Source organism: Leptonychotes weddellii, chromosome 2 (assembly GCF_054177405.1).
Source record: "Leptonychotes weddellii isolate Sample4059 chromosome 2, ASM5417740v2, whole genome shotgun sequence".
Lineage (NCBI taxonomy): Eukaryota > Metazoa > Chordata > Mammalia > Carnivora > Phocidae > Leptonychotes > Leptonychotes weddellii.
The window spans coordinates 32,409,782-32,429,700 of record NC_138370.1 but is presented as its reverse complement, the minus strand read 5'-3'; the positions used below and the strand labels follow the sequence as shown (position 1 = coordinate 32,429,700).

The following is a 19,919-nucleotide window of genomic DNA, read 5'->3' as shown; positions in this document are numbered from 1 at the left end:
GGGAGGTGGGGCCGGGCTGTGCTGGTTGGCAAGCTGGCCCTCTGAGCCTTGCCTGCTTTTCTCGTTGGAATCCTGTCAGCCAGCCCCTGCTGCTCCCTCCCCTCGTCCCCGGCTCCATTTGCCCTCCCCTGCTTGTCCCCAGCAGCCCCAGAAGAAGCAGTGGGGCATAGAGTCCTTGCACCCCCCACTCACCCTCTCTTTTTACCCTTGCTCCGAGGGGGGCCTGTGGCCAGTGACTGCTTGGGCACTTCCAACAGGGAAGTTCTTTGCAAAGAAACAAAGGGGCCAGAGCCAGGCCAGGATGGAAGTTTTGGAAGCCTCTGATCTGACAGGGCCCTTGAGGATCCTTGCGATGGGGGAGGGGTGGGACCCAAAGTTGTTGTGACTGAAGGGAAGTGAGTCAAGGGAAGAAATGCCCTGATTTAATTCTTGTGGACAAAGGAGTGAGTGGGCCTGCCAGACCACAAAATAACACCCCGACCAACTAACCTAGTTTAAGCTGCAGAGGGCAAGATCACTGGGGAAACTGGGAATTTGGAGTCCAGGAAGATCTGAGTCTAAAGACCAAAAGCCAGATGCCTCTGTTCCTTTCTGCCAATTTGCACTTTGCCGGGCCTGTCTATAAAATAAGAGACAGACCTTCCAAGGGAGCAGTGGGGGGCGGGAGGGGTGAGAGCTGGGGCAGAGGAGCATTTCCTGTGTGGGACAAGGAGGCGTGGAAGTTCTAAGCGCAAGAACCGAGATTATCGGAGGTAAGTTGGCTCTGCGAGGTGCCGGCGGTAGAATCCCTGTGGTGTCCTCTGAAAAAGTTTCAGAGGGGACATTTCTGTGGTTCCACCTAGTTGACCCCAGGGCAGGAACTCACTTTGAGCAAACCAAACTGGGACACTGGGTCCCTGGGCTGCCAAGAAGCACCAGGGATGGTCTCACTATTCAGCCCACAGAGAACTCTGGGCGAGACAATCTAGCCACCTGTGTCTATTGATGGATGAATGGACAAACAAGATGTGGTCTATACAGACAACGGAATCTCAGTCAGCTTTAAAAAGGGAGATTTGGAGGCACCTGGATGGCTCAGTCAGTTAAGCTTCCGACTCTTGATCTCATCTCAGGTCTTGATCTCAGGGTCATGAGTTCAAGCCCTACGTTGGGCTCCATGCTGGGTATAGAGCCTACTTTACAAAAAAAAAAAAAGGAGGAGATTCTGACACATGGCTCCACATAGATGAACCTTGAGAAGAGTATGCAAAGTGAAATGAGCCTGTCACAAAAGGACACGTACTCTTATGATTCCACCTATATGAGGAACCTAGAGAGTCATCATAGGCATAAAGACAGAAAGCATTCTACTTTCTGGTGGTTGCCAGGAGAATGGGGAGTTACTGTTTATTGGGTGCAGAGTTTCAGTTTGGGAAGATAATAAAGTTCTGCAGAGGGGTGGTGGTGATGCTTGCATAACAATGAACGTGCTTAATGCCACTGAACTGTGCACATAAAAAGGGTTAAGATGGTCAACTTTGATGTATTTTACCACAATAAAAAATATCTTCCAGGGGCGCCTGGGTGGCTCAGTCCATTAAGCGTCTGTCTTCGGCTCAGGTCATGATCCCAGGATCCTGGGATCGAGCCCCACGTTGGGCTCCCTGCTCAGTGGAGAGTCTGCTTCTCCCTCTCCCTCTGCCTACTTGTGCTCTCTGTCACTCTGTCAAATAAATAAAATCTTCAAAAACATCTTCCAAACATCCATGGGAGCTGATGCTGGAGGGACTGGCCATGATCAAGTCATAGGTTCTTGACCTTTCCATACTCCTTGATCACACGATGAAGTTTTTTTTCCCCCTTCCTCTTCCAGAATTTAAGGGACACTCTGAAGGAACAGTGAATACAATGAGGAGAGAGCTGGTGTGCGTCCTGCTGCTTTGTGGAGCAGCCCTCACCTTGTCCAGCCAGGTAGGAGGGCAGTTCAGGTCTGCCCCGAGCCTCGAGCCCATGTACCCTCAATGGACTCAGGAGCCCCAAAGTGGGGTTCTGTCAGAGTGCAGAGGTCAGCAGTTACGGAGCGCAGTGCACACACTCCTCTCTGTGCAGGATGCTCAGGATTCAGGGTTCCGGGTGCAGAACCCTAGGCAGTTCTTCTGACTTGGGCAAATAGTACTTAATCCTATTCCACTGCTACTGCCTGCCTTCTTTGGAGCTGTTTTTAAAGAATGTGTTTGAATTCATCCATAAAGCATCTAAAAAAGATGGTGCACAAGCCGTGAGCCATGGAAGCTGGTAAGCTGACCTAGGCTGCTTACTATCTACTTGGGATGGAAGCCATACTACGGACATGCTCTCTAAAAACGCCCAGCGAGCAAGGGCACCATGGAGGGCCCGATGAGCAGTACCTGCACAGTGAGATTTTAGAGGAGAGAGTTGGAGGGGACGGAGGGGGGCTACAACTCCACTAACCCCTTGTGGCTATTTAAATTTAGAATTAAATGCAATTAAAAATTCAGTTCAGTCGCACTAGCCCCATTTCAAGTGCTCAGTCACCACACGTGACTAGTGGTTACGGTATTGGACAGCACAGGTATTAAAGATTTTCATCACTCAGAAAGCTATTTTGGCAGCATTGCTCTTTCTAGAAGGGGAGGACGAATTAGAAAAGAAGGCAAGAAGTGGACATTGCACCTGGGGCCGGCTACCCGAGGGGGAATCTTCAGGGCAGGTGGCATCTGACTGGGGGTGTGTACGCGGGCTCTGGATCAACCACGTTTATTCCTAACACGCCCAGCATGGGCTGATCCTTCCTCCACCGCTGGTTGCTTTGCAGGAAATCCACACCCGATTCAGAAGAGGAGCCAGATCTTACAGAGGTAAGGTGAAGCTGAGGTGGGAGGGGGTCTATGGAAGCAGGAAGCAGAGTCAGGGCTTAGGAGCTCAGGGTGCCCTAGGTGCTGTCGCGGATTTATCTTCCACCACACCCAGCTTACGTAAGCTGTGTGAAGGTGAAATTTTGCTGGGTCATTCTGTAAAGATGCCTGCGTCACCCCCCAGCCCTTACTCATTCACCTAGTTAGCTGAGGCCAGGTTGTGAGAGGACAGGAATAGGCGTGCCCTCAAGGAGTCAGGGGGTCACAGAGCTGGTGGGAGCCTGCCAGCCCAGGGGCCCGAAGCCCTGTTACACAGGTGACAAGACAGAGCCAGAGATTGAGCGACTGGCCCAAGACCACACCGAGGCCAGGCACTGGTCCTCCAGGGTCCTTTTCTGGGCTGTGAGCCCCATCCCGCCAGAGTCCACCTGGCATCTTGTTAACTGCCATCTCCGTGCTTCCACGTCTTCTGGTTGGTAAAACTGGAGTAACGAACCTGGGTTACCTCACAGAAGTTCCACAGGTGTGGAAAGACCTTTCACTCTAGAGTCGACTCTAGAAAGCTGAGGAAATCGCCATGAGCATTAGGTAGGATTCCAAAAATAAAACATGCTAGCAGCCAGATTGTCTTGACTCTGGCTGGAAGAACTCTTGGGCCCAGCTTCAGGTCTAAAGCTACCAATTTAGGACCCTCATTTCATGTCCTTCATGACCTAGTTCCTTTGGCTCTGGAAGGCTTTGCAGCACCTCTTTTAAAGCGGAAGTATGCTGTAACTTTTTTTTTGAGAGAGAGAGAGCGAGCGCGCGAGAGCGAGCGCATGCGTACACGCGTATACACACACACACGCACACACACCCACGTACACGCGGGGTGGGGGGAGGCGCAGAGGGAGAGGGAGAATTTTCAGCAGGCTCAAGAGGGCCCAACATGGGGCTCAATCTGAGACCCTGAGATCATGACCTGAGCCAAAACCGAGAGTCAGACGCTTAACTGACTGAACCACCCAGGCGCCCCAACGCTATTCATCCATAAAGCAACTCTTAATGCCTTTGCTGTTGGATAGCACAGCATTTCCGACAAGGGTATCCTGGCCCCAGGGGACCCTCAAAAGAAACAACAGTATTATTTACAATGAGCATGTGTCACTTCTTTAATTCATGAAAAGTTGAAGATTTCTTAAGTTGGCATTCTGGTTTGCAAACAGAGAGGCAAAGAGGGCTAGAATATCAGTGTGAGTACTTAGACCGTTTTCATTATATCAAAGATACTAGTGAGAGCAGCACATTCCCCACACAGACTAAGATGTGAATTTTCTTTCTTTTGGGCTAGCAATGCGTCATTTCAGTGTGGTAACACTCATGTGGATCAATAACTCTGGTAGGCAATTATATACATGTGCATATTTCTGATGAATTAAAATGAAAAATTAGGGGCACCTGGGTGGCTCAGTCGGTTGGGCATCTGCCTTCGGCTCGGGTCATGATCGCAGGATCCTGGGATCGAGTCCCACATCGGGATCCCTGCTCAGCAGGAAGCCTGCTTCTCCTTCTCCCTCTGCTTCTCCCCTCCACTCCTGCCCACCCTCTCTCTCTCTCAAATAAATAAAATCTTAAAAAAATAAATAAAAACATAAAATATGATGAAAAAGTAGAGTATTACTTAGTAAATGCATTTTGATAGATAAATTCTTCCGAGATGAGGGCCCCGCCAAGGAAGAACAATAAAAGCGGTCTTTGGTGACAGATTCGCAGGTGTGTGTTGTCTTCGGGCCGGGAGCAGGGAAGGGATGAAGGATGGGTTGTATGACAAGTGAGTGAGGGACTCAGAAGGACCCGCGGTGGGGCGGCAGCGTTTGGGGATCGTGCCCTCAAGAGGCCGCCTGTCCCTCGTTCTAGTGAGCTGCAGAGACGAGAAGACGCAGACGCTGTACCTGCAGAACGAGGCGTGGCTGCGCCCGGGCCTGCGGGGCAACCGCGTGGAGTACTGCCGCTGCGTGGCCGGCCGCGCGCACTGCCACTCGGTGCCCGTCAGGGGTACGTACGCGCGCCCCGCTCTCCGGCCCACGCCCCGTGTGTCGCCGGCCCCGCGGGGGCGCAACTTCAGATGGAGGTTCTGGGCGTGCTGGGCCTCAGGCTAAGGTGGAGGCGCTGAGCCGGAGAGTGAGACTGACCTGGAGCCCTCGCCTTCTGCCTGGCCTCAGCTTCCTCGTCCGTCAAATGGGGAGAATGAGCGCACCTACCTCACGGTTTGCTAAGGGAAAAGATAGTTCCTTTTGTCAACCGCCGAGACTAGTGCCTGGCAGGCGGAGCTCACTCCTCAGATCCTAACTCCTGTTATCCTTGGAACTGCTGTGAAAGTGATTGGGGCTTCCTTGTTTGTCCTTGACAGTTTGCAGCGAACAGAGGTGCTTCAATGGCGGGGCGTGTCAGCAGGCTCTCTACTTCTCAGATTTTGTCTGCGAGTGTCCTGAAGGCTTTTTGGGGAAACGCTGCGAAATAGGTGAGTGGTGGGTGGGTGGTGTGAGAAGAGGGCCAGAATCCCAGGTCTTCCCAGAAAGGAGAGGAAGTGTGTGGTGACGGGGGCGGGGTGGGGACAGGGAAGGGTCCTCCAAGGGTCCGTTAGGAAGCCAGAGTGCTGGGCGCAGCGGGCAGAGCCTTGGGTGCCAAGCTGGGGTCTGCCTGGGGGACCCTGGCCACCCCGTGTACCTCCTGCGCCCCAGAAGCTTCAGCAGCCAGCCCGCCTCGCTGGTTTGGGGTAAGGCCAGAGCAGACGTGAAACCCCTTTGGAAAACTAAATGGCAGAGGGGGGAATGCACATGGGAGGCGTCACGTGTCCTGTGTTCTCTCTCTTTTTTAAAGATTTTATTTATTTATTTGAGAGAGAGAGGGAGCATGAGTGGGGTGAAGGGCAGAGGGAGAAGCAGACTCCCCGCTGAGCGGGGAGCCCGAGGTGGGGCTCGATCTCGGGAGTTCGGGATCATGACTGAGCCACCCAGGTGCCCCATGTGTCCTGTTGTCAATCAGATGCCAGTGCCACGTGCTACAAGGACCAGGGTATCACCTACAGGGGCACGTGGAGCACCGCGGAAAGCGGGGCCGAGTGTGTGAACTGGAACAGCAGCGTGCTGGCCCTGAAGCGCTACTCGGGCCGGAGGCCCAACGCCATCCAGCTGGGCCTCGGGAATCACAATTACTGCAGGTGCGGGGCCCCCCTTCCCGCGTGAGCTCGCTTCCCGCTGGGGAGGAGCGGCCACAGCTGGGGACACCACCGGGGGCTCATCAGGCGGCGGGCTCCACGGAAACAGAACGGGCGCCTTCTCTACCGATGCAGCGACGTGCGTGGGGGGCGCGGGGGGCGCGGGGCTGGCCCGTCTGGAGCCTGTGGGCAGGCCCGCGGGCTGCGAACTCACACGGGCTTTGCTGTCGCGGTCTGGAGGCAGAGGTCTTCCCAGCTTTTGCCCCGACGGCCTTCCACAGGCTGGATGAGGCTGCCACATGATACAGGATAATCTCCTCTACTTGAGGTCCGCTGATTGCGGCTGTTAACCCTAGCTACAAAATCTCTTCTCGGCGGCAGCTGGATTAGCGTTCGATTAGATAACTGGGCACTTAGAGCCAAGTTAACCCATAAAACTAAACACCACAGGCCAGCCCTTGTCAACATGGCTTCTGTGCACACCTCCTTAAAGCATACTTAGTCTCAGAACGCAGACGGTAGCTAAGTCATACTTCCACCCAGCATGAGCCAGCTTCCCGGTGGACCGCCGAAAGTGCACTGACCTTTTCCCCGGAAGAGGATGCAAAGTCTTTGGGTCTCAGAGGGAGACTTCACTTGTCACCTCCCCCGGCCTTCCCTGGCTGCTTTTTCAGAAACCCGGACGGGGACTCAAGGCCCTGGTGCTACGTCTTCAAGGCGGGCAAGTACAGCAGTGAGTTCTGCAGCACGCCAGCCTGCCCCGAGGGTAAGTGCTGCTTGCCTACCTTCCCCGGCAGCGTCCCCGGAAGTAGAGCCTAGGACAACCAAGCTGATAGTGTTTCTACAACTGAGGAGACTAAGGAGTGGGCTGGTGGTTCATCATTTTGGTTGCAGAGGGAAGAAAGTCAGGAGACCTAGGTCCTCACCCGGGCCTGGCCTCTAACTAGCGGTTGGACCTTGAGCTGGCCTCTTTACCCCCCGGGCCCCCCATTTCCTCATGTACAGAGGAGAAGGGGGGCTGCATTGGTGGTTTCCAGTCCTTTTGAGGATGAATGGGGATGCTCCCTTTTGTGATTGATGGGCCTTTTTCTCAGTCTCTTTCTCTTTAAGATGTTTAATATGAGAAGATTTTCCAAATTCAAAAATACTAAATTATAAAAAAGCACTATGAACTCTGTGGTGCTTTTACAAATAATGATATCCCAATAGTATTAAACATGTGTTTTAAAGTTCTAAATATTCATATACAATAATAATGTGCCTTCTGCCTACAGGTAAGTCTGACATACCTGTGAATTTGAGGACTCTTTATAGTAATTCTAAAGTATCCTCTCCCCTCCCAGGATCAGTAAATTGGGACTCACTAGTCTAGGTGGCCTTAAAGATCGCTTTAATTATGCTGTTTATAGTGGTACACTCTGCCAGTTTCAAATGGGGAGAAAGGAGGCTAAAATGGGGCAAATCGGTGAAAATAGGCAGCATCCGTAGGTCCATATTCTCTCTTCCTGCTCAAGCCCAACAAACCCTTCAGAGCACTGCAGACAAAATCTGAGAAACTGGGGCCTCTGACGTGTTCCTCCACTGAAGAACTCTGTTTTGCCACAACCTGTCAAGTATAAGTAAGGAAACCCCCAGTTACTTTCAAAGCAGCTCCAGCAATAATCGCTACTAACTGGGCATAGACCCTTCCTGCCGAACGTGAACAAACCCTCGGAATCTCTCAACACAGCAAACCAGGCAGCCGCATCCAACCGATGAAAGTTGGCCCCCCAACTGAAAGCCATTTACCAACCCTATGTCAAAGGCCTTGAAGGAGGAGGAAAGAGGGGAGGCGGGATGGTGTCTCCTCCCTCCTACGGGCAGGCTAACTGCCTTCATCCTCTCAGGCCAGCAGCCCCGCTCAGGGCCTGCTGCAAACCCCGACTCGCCTGCTGTAGCATTTAATTGGTTTTGTTTCAGTTTGAGATTTCTTCTGTTCCAGAAAAAAATGAGGACTGCTACTTTGGTAAAGGGTTAGCATACCGTGGCACCTACAGCCGCACTACGTCTGGTGCCTCCTGCCTCCAGTGGAATTCCATAGTCCTAAGAGGCAAGTTCTACACAGCGTGGAAGACCAATTCTCAGGCCCTGGGCCTGGGCAACCACAATCACTGTCGGTACGTAGCACCGGGTCTGTGGGGTTCATGTCTGGGCAGAAGGCAGCACTGGGACGTGGGGTAGGAGGTTTCATGCCTCAAGTTACATGAAAGACCCAGTGAGTGGGAAGGAACCATGGGTATTCTCTAGTCACACCCATTCACTCGCTAGAATAACACCTATTATAAAGAGGGAAGTTCACCAGTTTGTCAGCCCACATCCCACATTCGAGGTACTGTCCCGTAGCCACTTAGTCCTCATCGGTTCTGTTCTTGTCTGGCTCCTTTCTCCCAGGGAATCACAAGACTGTCCTCACAGCACAGCTCACAGTCCCTTCCAACATCCCTGTGAGAGGGGACTGTTGTGTTGCTGATAGAAAAACAAAATTAAAGTTGTTTTCCTCTGGTGAGATCTCAGACAGAGCCAAGTTCAGAACTCAGGCCCCTCCTTCCCAGCTCATTGTTTTGCCATTGGTTTACTGAGCCTCCTCCTGCTCTCACGTGGCTTCTGATGTGCTTGAAAACCTTAAACTGTCTTATCATCTAGGAACCCAGATGGGGATGCCAAGCCTTGGTGCCACGTGCTGAAGGACCGCAAGTTGACGTGGGAATACTGTGACGTGCCCCAGTGCTGTAAGGGCTGGCCCTTGGCCACCTCCCGCTGCCCAGCCCCCCTTACTGACCATTCCCTCCACCACTTCCTGTGTCCTCACAGCTGTCTGGTTCAGACTGTGTAGCTCCCAGATTTTCAGGAAGGCCTTGCTGGGGGAGTCTCCATGACTGAAGCAATGGCGGGATGACAACTCTCTGGGCAGGTGTTCACTTCCCATGCACGAGGGTGACGCAGAGGGGCAAAACGGAAGAGAAGAACTGGCCAGTTTCTCTTAGAATTCATTAGACTCTGAACTTCTCTCTCCAGATGCCTTTATTAATGATCGATGATGAGATCGTGGTGAGCATGGAGGAGGATAGCTCACATATACGGCTCCCTAGATAACAAAGTGCTCTCATAGCGTTCTCCTGACAGTGTGGTGAGAGGCAGTCTTCCTGTCTTCGGTTTCTGGATGAGGAAACCAGCTCAGAAGTCACATGGCCTGCCCAAGCTCACTGGGCTCCGAGTAGCAGAGCCCGGGTCTGATTCCACGTCCTCTGACCCCACAGCTGCTACTTCTGCTGTGAACTCTTCCAGCCTTTCTCACAGAGCCCGTTTCACACAGGGGACCTGGGTGGGTGGAGGGAGTGGAAGACGGAGAGGAAATTCAAGTTGGCACATTTTGCTAAAAAACTTTAGTTTAGAAATTGTCTGAGAATAGATTAGTATTAGGCCGTTCCTGTGAACACACTTATTAGCCAGAATGTTTCTCAAGGAACATAGTACCTAACTGGGCAGGTAAGACACAAACTACCAGTGGACTCACAACTAAGGCCATGCATGGCGCGTCCTCACTGAGCAGTACCGGTGAGCCCGCTCGGAGCCGGTGGGCTGGGTGTGTGAAGAAAGCTCCATGAGGAGGTGGGATTTCACCTAGGCCTTGAAGGATGGACAGGGTGCAGTAGATGGAAAAGAAACAGGGTAGACATTCTCCAGGAGGGAGCTGCAGGGCCGCGTTACTTCTGAAGCCAGGAGGCGGGTGCAGGAGAAAAGGGGGGGTAATGAAGCATGGCAGAAAGATCCCATTTGGAGTCAGACAAATCTGGGTTCTAATCCGGGGGCCGCTGTGACCTTGGGCAAAAATTTCCCAGCCTCTCTGAAGTTCAGTGTTGTGAGGGTTAAAGATAGTGTATGTGCAGTGGTCGGTGTGCACTATGTACCCAACAGATGAGAGCTGTGGTTTTCGTTAGCGCAGACACTGTTCTGTCCCTCTGTGTAGCCTGGACACAAGCAGTAAGCCTGTGGAAACTCGGGGTTCCAAGAGGGGAAACCAAGATAGGTGCTCAAGGAACTCACCCAAGGACCGCAGGTCTGATCTCCCTTCTCTGTCCTTTCCTCTCCCAGCCACCTGTGGTCGGAGACAGTACAAGCAGCCGCAGTTTCGCATTAAGGGAGGACTCTACACAGACATCACGTCCCATCCCTGGCAGGCCGCCATCTTTGTCAAGAGCAGGAGGTCACCAGGAGAGAAGTTTTTTTGTGGGGGAATACTGATCAGTTCCTGCTGGGTCCTGTCCGCTGCCCACTGCTTCCAGGAGAGGTAGGGACTTCGGAAAACCCAGTCAGTCTCCCTAGACTTTGAGGCCTTGAAACCGGGGCCCGTTAGAAGAAGCCTCACAGCGAGCAGCGCGTCCTAAGGCTCTTTCTCCATTAGGTACGATGCCCACCACCTTAGGGTGGTCTTGGGCAGAACATACCGAGAGGTCCCTGGAGAGGAGGAACAGAAATTTGAAGTCGAAAAATACATCATCCATGAGGAATTTGATGGCGACACTTACAACAACGATATTGGTGAGATGTCCTATGCCCCCTGCTCCGGATGACACGACACACACCCACCTATGTGCATCCACACCTCAGCCTTCCACACCCTCGCCCTTTCCTTCATCTTCCTCCCCTCCAATCAGACGAGCATCGCATGGGGCTTATTCTCTTCTCGCTCTCCTCCCAGTCCTGCTGAAACTGAAGTCGGAGTCGCTACACTGCGCCCAGGAGAGCGACGCCGTCCGCACCGTGTGTCTCCCCGAGGCCAACCTGCTGCTGCCCGACTGGACAGAATGCGAGCTGTCTGGCTACGGCAAGCATGAGGCGTGTAAGTGGAAGGAAGTCTCGGCCCCATCCTGTCTGTCTGCAGGACAGCGGGGCGTGCAGTTATTGAGAGGAAAAAGTCATGAGAAAGTTCTAGCCCTGGCTCAGGCACTGACGCTGTGTAAATGTAGGCAAGTTCCCTGCAGACCGAGAACCCATCGTCTGCCTGCTCCACCTCTCGGGGTCACTGTGCAGGTCAAGAAAGGGGTGAAAAGTACAAGTGCTTCGAAGGGCCTAAGATCGCAGGAAGGTTCTGATAAGAAGTGGAGGCCGGTGATGAGGGTGTGCGGCTCTTGCGCCTCTCTGTTCATGCAGGCCCGAGTCCACACCCTAGATCTGCACCTTGTAGCGGTGGGACCCAGGACGGGTTTTTATGTTACACGGCTCCGAGCCTCGGCCCCCTCACTGGTCACATGGGGGTAGAATTGCCTACCTCCTTAGATTATGAGAATAGAATGATAGTAGGTTAAGCCAGTGGTTTTCAGCTGGGGTGTTTTTGCTCCCCAGAACACAATGGCCATGTCTGGAGGCATTTTTGCTTGTTACAACTCAGGATGGAGGTTTATACTAACATTTAGTGAGTCAAAGCGAGGGGAGCTGCCAAACACCTGCAGTGCACAGGACAGCCCCCTCAAAAAAATGATCTGGCCCCAAATGTCAGTAGCGCTGCTCCTGAGAAACCATGGGCTAACCTCTATAAAAGAGCTGGTTTTGTCCGTCAAAACGATATTGACAATATTTCGTAGGCTTCAGCCTCATCGATCTGAAAGCTGGATCCAAGTTAGCCATTATTAGAAACGTCGGCTTCCTCCTTCTAAAAGGTTTACAAATAACTTTCCCTAAAACGGTCAGCTATCTTCCCTTCTCTGTTTCAGCTTCTCCTTTCTATTCTGAGCGGCTGAAGGAGGCTCATGTCAGGCTGTACCCGGCCAGCCGCTGCACATCACGGCATCTGTTCAACAAAACCGTCACGAACAACATGCTGTGCGCCGGAGACACGCGAAGTGGCGGGGACCAGGCAAACCTGCACGATGCCTGCCAGGTAGACACGGGGGTCTCGCCCACCTGAGGGGAAAAGTGGTCCTCGGCCCACAGGTTCCTAAGCAAGACAAAAGTTATAGCCCGAACGGATGCGTTCATTTTGGTGAGGCGCTAGAGATTCTAGATGAGGGCCTCAACAAAATAACACAATCGGAGAGAGATCAAAGTTACCCAAACCTAAGAAATCTAAACTGCAGGAAATGTCCCCAATGTCTACACCGGAAACTCCACCTGATTCAGGGTTTCCTGTAAGCCCAGGCAATTGATCAACTATTGAAGTGATGGGTAAAGCAACACAAACGAAGCAATTCTTGACTTCTGGAGGGGCTGGAGAATTGGAGTCCGCCATGTTGGGGTGGGGAGGAGAAGCTGCAGCTTGCCGGGGAGTATGACCCAGATGATTTGTGAGAAAGAAGTTTTAAGAACTCATATCAACCCTAATATGAGGTTTTTCGCCTGGGAAAGCAAACTATGTCAGGCTCTCTGTCAGAGTCGGTACTTCTATCTCATGAAAACAGGGCACTGGCATGGGACACACACCAACTGTGGTATTAGGACCGAAATATAACCAAGGCCCCATTATTGATGAGACATTTTCGAGCCTACAGTGTGCCAAGCTCTCCATCGAGGGGCTGGGGGTTAGAGGGGAAACAAAAAGAGGGAAGCAGGGCTCTTCCATTGAAGACTTTGTGGGCTTTGTTCTTATAAGGTAAATCATATCAGCATTTTCCCTTCAGTTCCTTGACAACCTTTGTCTCTTTTTGAATGGTTTCTTCAGAAACCTCAGCTGTACCCCTAGCTCAACAGTCATAAAAAGGTTGTATGTAAAGTGAAACCATGATCTGTAAGCTTCAAGTTAAAAGCAAAAACAAGAGATCATTTTGATTCAGTAAGACAATAACAGCCAACATTTACCAAGAGTTTTACAAAATGTCATGCTTTCTCCCAATTAATTCCCATAACAACCTCCCATACAGTAGATAGTATGATCCCTATCTTTGAGATAAGAATACTGAAGCACAGTTAGCCTAAGGCCACACAGCTAGTAAGTGGTAGAGTTAAAAGGAAGGTTGTGGCCTGAAATATCTGAGTAATTATCTCAATTCTACTTTGCAATGTAGATACAGCGTAATTGTCTACAGGATCAAGATCATCGAGATAAAAATTTCCCTCTCTGAATTTTGAATAATACAACAATTAGCACTACAGATATTAACCCTAACTCCCCCCCCCCCCCCCGCCACCCCGCAAAGAGTCTGCGTTTTTTGCAAACAACTAACCTGTTTTCTCTCTTGCAGGGTGACTCAGGTGGCCCCTTGGTGTGTATGAAGGACAACCGCATGACTCTGGTTGGCATCATCAGTTGGGGCATTGGCTGTGGGCAGAAAGATGTTCCTGGTATATATACCAAGGTTATTAATTACCTAGACTGGATTCAAAACAATATGCGACTGTGACCAAGGACATCCAGTTCCCTGAAATCACGGGAGACCCTACTTCCTCTACTTCAGAAGATACACTAAGGCGGAGTGCTTCTTTATAGAGCTGAGCCATCACACAGTACAAGTGGATGGCAGGGCAGGGGGAACCCATAGGAGAGGGGAGAGGATAGGTTTTAATAGGTACTTCCCATTTTAGAAGTTTTCAGGGGTTAAGATCTGATTTCAGAATATAGTTTGTCAGCCGAGAAGACAGATAAACGCCAACCCCTCCTGGAATACCACCATCTAAGGCAGAAGAGAGGGAGAAGAGAAGCCCAACCTCCTGATCTGTCACCACGAGCAGCTTTGGAAATGGGACCACAAAGATAAAAGCATGTCTCAATAGTAAAAAAGTAACTAGATCCTTCAGGAAGGAAGGATTGCATTAGAAATGGAATGTCTGTCTATAGTCACAAGGAAGCCCAACAGGCGCCTCCTAATAAGGGATGGTCTGGCTGGCCAGGTCACGTTTCTCAACACCACCTTTTAAATCAAGTATTTGGCTTTTCCCTTTCTCCACTTTACAGCTCTTGGAAGGAAATCTTTTTGTGTATAGTGTAAATCTTTTTTTCTTTATAATAAAACAGGAGACTTGTATCATTTTAGTAACTGGTAAACTAGGCTTTAGTATATTTATATCAATCCATTTTAGTTTTTACTTTGTTGCCACAGCCCTGTATTATACTGTGCTGAAATAATAAATTCAGATTATTTTTCACATATTTTCCCAAATCAGAGTGGGATAATTTTGTTACACTTGCAGTATCTCACAGCTCATTTATTCTTGTTACTCATGGTCACATTTTAAAAATCATCTCAAGTATTTCCTTTCATTCATTTGGCATATACAGAATACTCGCTGCATACAAGGCAACGTGCTAGGTGCTGCAGACAGTAAAAAGGGGGAGGGAGGCAGTTCTCGGTTTGACAGGAAAATAAGATAAAGAAATACCCAGGTAGAACAGAGACAGGTCACAAAAACGGCAGAGAGAAACTTTTACTTTTCAGTTGCAGGAAGTAAGAGGGAATCTTAAGGAAAAACAGAAGTAGGGCCTTCAAAAATTGGGCGAGATCTGGACTGGTGGGGAGGTGTGGGCAAGGCATCCTTGAGACCAGGAATGTCACTGCATGGAAATATAGAGATCTGGAGAGGAAAAAGGGCGGTGGGAGTATGGGGAAGGATTTTGTACAGGTTGTCGGAAGTGAAGGTCATGAAGAGTGTGGGTAGGAACTTAGATTATGGTGCTTTGAATGCCAAACTGAGTTTTGGACTTAATTCTAGAGGCAACAGGGAGCCACTGGGGCTTGTGCGTAAGAGAAGTAATGAACGGAGCATGCCCCAGGGAAAAAGAACCCTGAGGGGGATGGAATGAAAGCAGATGGGTATGCAGACTCCGTGGGCCACAAGCGAGGTAGTAGAAAGGAGAAGCAAGGGGGTACGAAGAACAGAAGCACGACCTTGCTGGCCAGCATAACAATATCCCACTGTTGGTCGGCCTAGAAGCTAGTATTGGCCGTTTTCTTCCCATTCCATTTTCCTTCCCTGTTCGTCTGAAAGAATTAACTCCCAGACCGTGGGGCGCCTGGCTGCCTCAGTCAGAAGAGCATACAGCTCTTGATCTCGAGGTTGTGAGTTCGAGCCCCATGAGGGGTGTAGAGATCATTTAAATAAATAAAACTTAAAAGAAAAAAAACCATGAATTCCCAGACCAGTCCACACTAGTATGCTACTTCAGGATGCTGCTTTCTGCTTCTCCTAGGCTACTTTCTTAACTAGAGCTGCAGCTCCTGTTACCACTGCCACCCCAGATCCAAGAATAAATCTGAGGGGGCTTGCTGTTGGATATATGCAGCAGTTTCCTGGAGAGGAGAAAAGGTGGTTGCAGTTGTCTCTATCTCTTGAAAGGCTGTGAGAACTGCTCAGTTTAGAGGTTCTTAGAAGAAAAGTACATAGTTTCAGCTCACAGAAGAGACTCTAAAGCCCACGAGCTTGAGTTAGAGGGGAGCAAAACCCAAACTTCCCTGAAATCCTCAAGCCCCCGGAGCAGTTAAATAGATGCAGATCACAGAAACTGAAGCCACAGATTCCTCCACCTTAGACCTCTCCCGCACAAGTTTCCCGTGCAAGTGGCAGGTTTTATTTGAGATAGAAGTGTCCCTCGGCCATTTTAGACAAACACTGCTCAAGGACAATAGGCAGGACTCCCAGCGAGCACATCTCTGGCAGGAATTCAGTGGGTTTGCCCCATCCCCTTTGCATGACAAGCCTTTCTTCAGAGACCCGATGAATGAAATGAACTGAAGCAGCAAGGCCTCCTAGGATGGAAACGCCAAGTGACAGGCCCCAACATTCCTCTGGGTGAGGTCCCGGCAACCACAGACTGGATGAAGACACAAGAGGCCGCGGACCAAGCTGCAAGGCAGAGTCCTGGCCCCGCAGATTCCTTTGAATTACATTGAAATACATTCAAAGAACAACACATCATTATCCGGTGTGGGTTAGGAAATTTAGGATAAAATGTCTGGAACTAGGCAGGCCAGGGAAAGGGTTATAAGGGGGAAATGAAATAGTTCCTTCTCCCCAGCTGGTTAATAAAGCAAATAGACGCTAACAGATCTGAAGGACAAAGATTCTTAGGTAGCTGTGCAATACATTTTAGTGGGTAAAGACTTAGAGGAACTCAGATGATGGAAACTGCTATCCTCCTAGAGCTCCGATCTGAAGTCTGGTTATCAAAAAGAGTGTCATAAATTTTTGGTTTCACGTTTAACTTCAAAAGCCAAAAACTCACCCAATCCCCAGTACTCGGAATCTTGGGGGAAAGTTTAAGAGTTTCAAATTCAATTCTTTTAAAATTCTAACAATTAAAAAAAATTAATCTCATTGCTAGCACTGAGTCACCACCTACTGGCCACAGAGGAAAGTACATGTATTATAAAATGCACCTGGTCACACCACAGCGCAACCAGAACAGCCAGAGCGCGGGAAGACATGTTAACGACCAAGACAGGTAGGATGGAGTATTCATAAATACCAAACACTAGTTCGTAAACAGAAAAAGCCCTAACGTCTTTTCATGGCCACGACGGATTTACCAAAGTATATCAGTACGGATATGGGATAACAACCAGTGTCCATACTTTTTTACAAAGACTGCCCATGACCTATCTTCCATTTCACACCCAAACTGACAAACCTAAGATCAAGAGCGTGGGGAAAGCACCAGAATAGCCATTGGCAGCTTTAATGGCTGGTCTTTAATGGGGAAAAATGACTGATCTTCACCTTTGTTCTTACAACCTGAAAAATGACATTAATGCCAACATCCCCTATTTCCAGAGGTAACGAGAATCATACCATACCTATGGCGTTAGGTCTACTGGTTGAAAAGACACAAGTAGTAAGATCCTCCCGAACTGATTTATTTCTTAGTGCTTCTACCGAGGCCTGTCTGGCATAACACTACTGTTAGTCCCAGTAACAAGACACTTAGGACACAGACGACTGGTAAAACTCAAACTTTATTACGATTTAAACACAGGAGATACTTCCACACATATTAAACACGTATGGAATCAAACAGCTCAACCAAGACGGCCTGCACTTCTTATACTGACACCCTGCTGGGTGGTCGCCGCGATGCTCCACTGGGCTCCAGAGGTCTGCTACGAGGGTGATACATTACTTCACATGCTAAGGCCTGGAGGTCCCATACCCTAGATACTTGATTTCTCCTCAAGTTCTTCCCTTGAAATTAGGATGAACTGTCTGGGAGGAAATATCACAGCTGGATTTACAAACCTAAAAATATCCAGAGACCAAGACTGGTTGTTTTCCTATGACCTAGGAAACCTTAAAATCCTTCAGAGCCCTCAGAAGAAGTAATTCCGAGTATTCTGGAATCACAGGCAGGGCTGTTCCCCTACCCTGCCAGGTATGTATGCAGGGCATAGTCATTCAGAACAAATTCTGGAGTGATGGGAGTATGAAACACACCTGTTTGTATACAGCACAATTTATCCCAGAGGAAAACCACAAAGCAACATTACTCTGCAGCAAAAACAAGTCCAGGAAGTAGGGAGATAAAACTAGCAAAACAAAATTGCTGAAGGATTTGGAAACAGGGCTTTAGAGAAAAATTGTAGGGTTTGGAGAGGTCTTCATTTTTCTCCATGCATTAAGCAGAGCACAGTATCACTCCTTAAGCTACAACAAAAATTTTAAAACCTGTCTTCTATATAAATTTTTAAAGACTCCAGCACTAGTCCAGCACTGACAAGTATAAATAAGGAGTCACTGGGTTACAGCTGTGATGCACTTCATGAGGAAGGAGTTGGTCATCTACACTCCAACATGGTGACACACAAAATCTGGCTGCCCTGGGATTATGGGATTGGCTTTTCTGAAATTGTCCTTGGGTAACAGGAAAAAGCCTGGTGAATTCTGCAATGCAAAGTGAGTAAACTGTTTTGGGTTAGAAAAGGGGCATTTTAGGCGGCCTCCGCCAGGAAGAGGGCAGGTCACCTTCTCACAGAAGATGACAGACCAAGTGCTAAAGGCGAACAGTAGTTAGTATCTGAAAACTGGTCGGTTATCGTCATAGTCTTCAAGGGAAAATCTGATTCTACCGGGGTTTTCCATGTCATCAGTGGACTCAAATTTAAGAAGTTTCCAGTTCACTTCTAGAAGTACTGATGATTTTATATAGATAGATATCAAAGTACAGGGATCAGAAAGAAACCAACTCCACTCTTTTCCTTCCAACCCTCCTTCATGTGGGGCTTGACTACTTTTCCTGCCCCTTTCACTTGAGCCTGTGTCCTCATACTTCTTCAATACTGTTTCCTTTCTTCTCCCTCATAGATCAGATCCTTAACTGACCTTTCTGTGACTAACATTCATACTCTTCCAAGCTTTCTTTCCTTCTTTCTAATCTTTCTACCTTAAAAAACAAAAAGAGGTCATTCGTTGGCTTAGATCATTAAAGCCAAGCAAGTAACAAATGCTAGTCTTTTTCTATGGTAGCCATGTTAAGAATAGTCAAATATGGCATCAAGTGTCTCTACCCTCCGTCACACATCTCTTCTCGCAGAACTGAGTTGGTGCTGATTGTGTTTCAGTTCTGTCCAGTTCTCCCTGGCGACCTTCTCTCCCTTGATTAGCTCCGTGGCACTGAAGGCTAAGGAAAAAAGGGAGCAGGTGGGTCCAGAAGGGGATACTGACCTAGGAGACAGGCTGGTATTTTTTACTTTTAGACAAGTAAGAAATGAAAAAGCATTCATGACTGTTCTTTTTGCAAAACTCTCCCTTCAGGTTCGAACTTGGAACTTTCCAGCTTTGGTCATGTATTTTATGCCCTTAAAGGGTTTGTACTTTTCTCCATACATATCCAGACGATTCACCTTGAGTCCTGGAAGGAAGGAAGATAGGCATTATTCAAAAAGGAGCATGTAGCATGTTATGTTTAAATCCATTTTAATTCAGAGGGATCAGTGGGATAGAGACAGTTGTAACAATGAACCAGAAAAATAATAATAATTGTCCCTTATTTATTTCACTTTCCTAAAGCTCACAGGTTTTTGACTCTTGGTCCATACACCAATAATAAAAACTGCTCCAACATAAAGCTATCCTACTGGAAGACCTATTTGTAAAGTGGCAAGGGCAGAAAGTTACATGCAGACTGATATGAGGATAAGGAAAGAATAAGACCCTTCTATGTTTTTCTCAAGTTATTGGATGGAATACATGAATAAATAATAAAATTAATGAATGAAATAAAATATAACTTAATGATGAATGCTTCCTAAGTATTCTCACTGTACTAATAAACAAAACACATTTTATACTGTATAGGGCTTTAAAATTTGTGAAGTGTTTTAAGATGAAAGAGTTTATAATTGAAGTGAACGTTAACCACTTAAATTAGACAAGTTCTGTTGATAAAGAAAAATAGGAACTTTATATAAAGCTGAAGTCATCTCCTATCTACCTTATACAGTTGTTCTAAGGATTAAATAATAACATAGATGGAAAGAGCTTAAAACAGTGCCTGGCACATAGTAAATGCCTGGTAGGCAGTAACTATCATCATCACCAGCCTGAGACAGGTGCAGACCTCAGCGGGCTGATGTGGGTTCCACATGGTAATAAAAGCAAATATGAAAGTCCCTCTGAATCTGGGGGAAAGGAGGGGAAATTATTCTTCTCAGTTACCAGCTGAGAACGCAGAAGCCTTCCCATCCTGAAAACCTTGGGACCCCAAACTGACAACCCCAGTATGACTCAACACCTGCTTGCCAACACTCCATCTACCCACACTATTTCCTTCTCAACTGTGTCTTATATATTGGCAGTCAAATCACTTCAGCCAACTTCAAAGTAAGGATGATGAACTTTCCCCAGAAATGCTAGAGAAGATTTTACTCAAGATTACCTATCAGGTAATGAAACCAAACTCCATAAATAGG

At 48.7% G+C, this 19,919-nt stretch overlaps 2 protein-coding genes and 1 long non-coding RNA gene across 11 annotated transcripts in view; 1 reads left to right on the top strand and 2 right to left on the bottom strand.

Annotated features, from left to right (window-relative positions):
- Positions 1 to 14,170, top strand: part of PLAT (plasminogen activator, tissue type) — a 32,648-nt gene extending 18,478 nt beyond the window's left edge. For 2 of the 3 annotated variants that reach the window (XM_006743820.3, XM_081809504.1), the window contains 13 exons: positions 1,853 to 1,950; positions 2,816 to 2,858; positions 4,752 to 4,889; positions 5,245 to 5,355; positions 5,880 to 6,054; positions 6,726 to 6,817; positions 8,033 to 8,207; positions 8,734 to 8,819; positions 10,183 to 10,378; positions 10,493 to 10,629; positions 10,790 to 10,930; positions 11,802 to 11,968; positions 13,266 to 14,170. In XM_006743820.3, coding sequence (XP_006743883.2) covers positions 1,853 to 1,950; positions 2,816 to 2,858; positions 4,752 to 4,889; positions 5,245 to 5,355; positions 5,880 to 6,054; positions 6,726 to 6,817; positions 8,033 to 8,207; positions 8,734 to 8,819; positions 10,183 to 10,378; positions 10,493 to 10,629; positions 10,790 to 10,930; positions 11,802 to 11,968; positions 13,266 to 13,424 — 1,718 coding nt within the window. In that variant the 3' untranslated portion in view covers positions 13,425 to 14,170. The remainder of the gene's footprint in view (positions 1 to 1,852; positions 1,951 to 2,815; positions 2,859 to 4,751; positions 4,890 to 5,244; positions 5,356 to 5,879; positions 6,055 to 6,725; positions 6,818 to 8,032; positions 8,208 to 8,733; positions 8,820 to 10,182; positions 10,379 to 10,492; positions 10,630 to 10,789; positions 10,931 to 11,801; positions 11,969 to 13,265) is intronic. The other variant, XM_081809500.1, reaches the window with a different exon arrangement.
- Positions 7,108 to 10,238, bottom strand: LOC145718088 (uncharacterized). The gene is made up of 3 exons (XR_014141576.1): positions 10,135 to 10,238; positions 8,870 to 9,408; positions 7,108 to 7,657 (listed from the first exon to the last, which is right to left on the bottom strand). It is a non-coding gene; the product is annotated as an uncharacterized LOC145718088 (long non-coding RNA).
- Positions 14,171 to 16,952: 2,782 nt separating the features above from the next.
- The window catches only part of AP3M2 (adaptor related protein complex 3 subunit mu 2), a 96,923-nt gene continuing 93,956 nt past the window's right edge, over positions 16,953 to 19,919 (bottom strand). For all 7 annotated transcript variants that reach the window (XM_081809515.1, XM_081809513.1, XM_081809519.1 and 4 more), the window contains one exon: positions 16,953 to 18,859. In XM_081809515.1, the coding sequence (XP_081665641.1) occupies positions 18,759 to 18,859 (101 nt within the window). In that variant the 3' untranslated portion in view covers positions 16,953 to 18,758. The remainder of the gene's footprint in view (positions 18,860 to 19,919) is intronic.